Consider the following 3,831-nt stretch of genomic DNA (forward strand, 5'->3'; position numbering starts at 1 on the left):
CACTGATTTTGTGCATTACTTACAGGCCGGGTTTCCAGATCACATGATCAAATGTTAATAGTTAGCCATTTTAATCAGTTCGCACATTTTCTGTATGCATGGGAAAACGTCCATTATGCAATGTTCTCTTCCAATGTGAATAATGAACTGAAAGTAATATAATATATGAATGCTATTTTGAGGGGGGGTTTTATCATGCTGTCAAGACATTTACAGAAAATGATTAAATATATATTAAATATATTTATTAAGTTTTAAAATCCGAGTGTGAAACGGCATGTAACAGTACACACACATTAAATAAAATAAATGATATATATATATATGTATATATATATATATATATATATATATATATATATTAAATGTATATATTAATTTCTAATTCATTTAATGGATACATATACTGTGTTGTTTAAAATAAATTAATTATTAACGTACATTTAATTGATAATGATTGTTACACACAAAAACACTCTCTGTCGTTCAGAAGAGACTTTTATTTTAGATTTCACTCTAGCGGTTTTTAAAGACTTTTATTCTATTCCGTGTCTTGAGTCTTTCTGCTTTCCGGTTGCCATCAGACTGTAGAAATGGCGCAAGGCAAACAGAAATTTAAAGCGCAGCGGGTCGGAGCGAAAAAGCACATACAAAAGCCGAAAGGACTCAAGAAAGGAGGTAAACATTGTGTGTTTTTGAGGAGCCGCTGTTCTTCGTATTAAAACTCCGTATTAGCAGGATGCAAAGTGAACGCATTTGCTAATGTACAGAGACGCGCATGCGCACTTTCTTTCTGCGTGTAATCACCATTGCTGAATTCGGGTCCGCATTCTAGTATATTATCACTACTTTTACAATATCATTCTATGACAGATATAATATTTGTTTCCGAAATAGCCACATGTGAGTGTATTCAGTGTTATATTTGTTCCAGGAAGGATCATCGCACCCAAAAAAGCACAAGTGGTCCAACAGCAGAAGCTGAAGAAGGTAAACACATGGGTCAGTCCTCCTTCAAACCCCGTATGTGTCCATTAATATTGATTTAATGGGTGTGCATGTATTGTTTGTGCAGGGTTTGGATGTGGCCATCAGGAACAGGATTGAACATGAAGTCACACAGAAGGCCAGCTTGACTCTTCATAAGAAACTGAGTGTGTTGAAAACCCCAGCGAGGAAAGGCGGGACACCCGGACAACCACAATCAGCTCCTGGACCATCGAAATAACTTTTTTGTTTTTTAAAACTAAATAACTCGACAGATATCAGGCTAATGATGTCATATCCGTACGGCCGCTAGATGACGCCATATAAAAACACAACTTCCCATTGACTGAGACTGCACAACACACCATGATCCTTGAGAAATGTATTATTTTTTTTAGAATAAAATAATAAAAGATTGTGAGCTTTTATAATATATTATTTTGAACACATTTAGCCCTGTGACAGTGATTTTTTGTCATGGGCAAGCACTTGAATCTTCGTCATTTTATAAGCATATAAACTATTTTTATAGCTTTCTTTCCCTTCTTTGTGTGTTCTCAAAAACCAGAGCAAGTTTTTCCACTGTTAAGCAACACTTTATTATTAGTATGTGAGTGTAAAATCCCTGAGGATTTTCCTCACTGCTTTATTTTGCGTCCACTGATTGGCTCTCAGTGTGATTGACAGCTTGCTTTCATCGCACACCACTCTCATTTTGATGCAAGTTACTTTATTAAATCAGCAGGTTTAAACATACAAAGGCACAGTGAGCAATCACACAAGTTTTGACATGGCTGAAGAGTTCATGACATGTCCTACTAAACTACACCCTAGCTGAGCGAGGCGCCTGACAGACAGCAGTGTAAGCGTTTACAGGACAGGGAGAAGATTTGTTCCAAATTTAAGGTTGATATCTCAAAAAAGCGTCCCTAGCTCCGTCCTGCTCTTATATAGAGACGTTCATCTGATCAACACACAGCTGTCGGGTGAGAACACAACACAATGACTGCGCTTTGTGTTGACGTCCATACAGTTAGTGTGAACAGCAGCTGACAGCGAGTGTGTATCTGTGTGTGTATCACCTGTATTTGTGTTGGGAAAGGCGACTGAAGGAACAGGTGTGCAGTGGGTTATCTGTGTGTGTGTGTGTGTGTGTGTGTGTGTGTGTGTGTGTGTGTGTGTCACCCGTCTGTGTTTGCATGGAATAGCTTGTTTCCAGTCACTCAACTCTATTATTGAAGTGATAGTGAATGCATTTAAAATGAGCATTATTGTTGTTCTCATGTTGCATTTCAGACACTGCCGGAAAACTGACAACAAACTAAATACATAGTTTGGTTGAAAAAAAAATTGCTGTTCCTCACACAAATCAATCAAACGACAAATTCATCTTGATATTATTCGTCCCCGTTCATTTTTAAAACTTTTATACAAGTATCTTCTTGTTTGTGTGCCATGGAAGACAGTCATAGACATTAGGGTGAGTAAATAGTCTGAATATTTGTGTAAAATATCCACCCTTTAAGGTGGTCAAACTGGTTTTTAGCACAGTAGCTTTGTCTGGAGGTCTACTAACCAGAGGGATCAATATGGTCTCTCAGATTAAAAACTGGTAGCCGTTTAGCTCATGTTGACCGACTTATAATCACGAACAACCAATTTGGACCATAATCACACAGAACCAGCTATTTTTCGTATTAGATGTGTTTGTCCACTCTTAAAGCCCGTTCACACCAAGGATGATTACGATATTAAGATAGTTCAAGTATTAAAGAGCAGAGTTAGCTTTATTGATAAAAGCACAGAGAAACAATATTGTTGAAATCACTTTCAGGACTGTTTTATCCAACTGATGAGAGTTACAACAAACATTGACAGCCAATCAGAATCCACCCTGCTGTTACGGGCTTTAACATTTATAGCAGACAAGCGCGCTTAAACTTTATGGATGAATTCTTCGTATTGTAATTAATGCCCCCACTTAGTTTACCAAATTATATGAACAATAAAAGTGTCTATAGGAAAATAAAGAAAAAGTTCAGATGCAAAAGCCATTTGAAATTTTCTTCTAGAATGATCATTTTTATCAAGCTTGTATATTTAATATTAATATTGTATATTTCACTTAAATGGCAATGATAATTACCTATTAATTGTTATTTAAGTGAAATTACTGAACATCATTAAAGAAGAAAATTTCAAATGGCATTTAGAGGCTTTTGCATCTGAACTCTTCAAATATTGAGCTTTTTTATGTATATTTATTTAGTTTTTATTTGTATTTTTTTCTTCTTCTTCTCCTTTATTTTTGTTAAGCCTGTTTATTTGTTTGAACTTGTTTCAATATATGTGATTTCTGTCATGTGAAGCATTCCTGTTATAAATCGTATTTTATTTGGATTTATTTCTCAATAAAAAAATAAAAAAGACAAGCGCGCTTAAAAAAAAAAAACAGAACAATACACTAATATAGTTATTGTTGTTGGTGTGAACGGGCCTTTAATCATTTCACTTACTTTGCTTGACTATGGTCCTGTGGTTCCTCTGAAACCATGCAAACCCACTTCCTCCAAAACCTTAAGTCTCCCTTTTTGGTTCAAATCAAGTTTTTAATGTTGTTTGTATGATGTAATGTAAATTACTATGTTAATGACAAAATGACAACCTTAAGTGTAACTGGGACATTCATTTATATTTGATATATAAAACACATTTTAAAAAAAACTGCGGACTTTGGCTCCTGATTTCCAAACACCTCCGCGCGCAACTACACGTCAGATTCATCTGCATCGATGATTGACTCAGAAAGAAGTCGCTGCATTTAATAATTAGTCCAGATTTAAC

At 35.4% G+C, this 3,831-nt stretch overlaps 1 protein-coding gene across 1 annotated transcript; it reads left to right on the forward strand.

Annotated features, from left to right (window-relative positions):
* Nucleotides 1-535: 535 nt before the first annotated feature.
* c6h19orf53 (chromosome 6 C19orf53 homolog) lies at nt 536-1,403 on the forward strand. The gene is made up of 3 exons (XM_039684704.2): nt 536-678; nt 935-990; nt 1,076-1,403. Exons 1-3 carry the CDS (start codon nt 594-596, stop codon nt 1,226-1,228), a joined length of 294 nt encoding a protein of 97 aa, XP_039540638.1. The 5' UTR covers nt 536-593; the 3' UTR covers nt 1,229-1,403.
* Nucleotides 1,404-3,831: the final 2,428 nt, after the last annotated feature.

The sequence above is a fragment of the Pimephales promelas genome, chromosome 6, assembly GCF_988280905.1.
Source record: "Pimephales promelas chromosome 6, fPimPro1.hap1.1, whole genome shotgun sequence".
NCBI lineage: Eukaryota > Metazoa > Chordata > Actinopteri > Cypriniformes > Leuciscidae > Pimephales > Pimephales promelas.

Bases quoted from the DNA above. Each gene is read 5' to 3' on its own strand.
- c6h19orf53 (XM_039684704.2), top strand. From the start codon at position 594: ATGGCGCAAGGCAAACAGAAATTTAAAGCGCAGCGGGTCGGAGCGAAA. The intron at 679-934 runs GTAAACATTGTG...TATTTGTTCCAG, and splicing joins GAAAGGACTCAAGAAAGGAG to GAAGGATCATCGCACCCAAA. The intron at 991-1,075 runs GTAAACACATGG...TTGTTTGTGCAG, and splicing joins AACAGCAGAAGCTGAAGAAG to GGTTTGGATGTGGCCATCAG.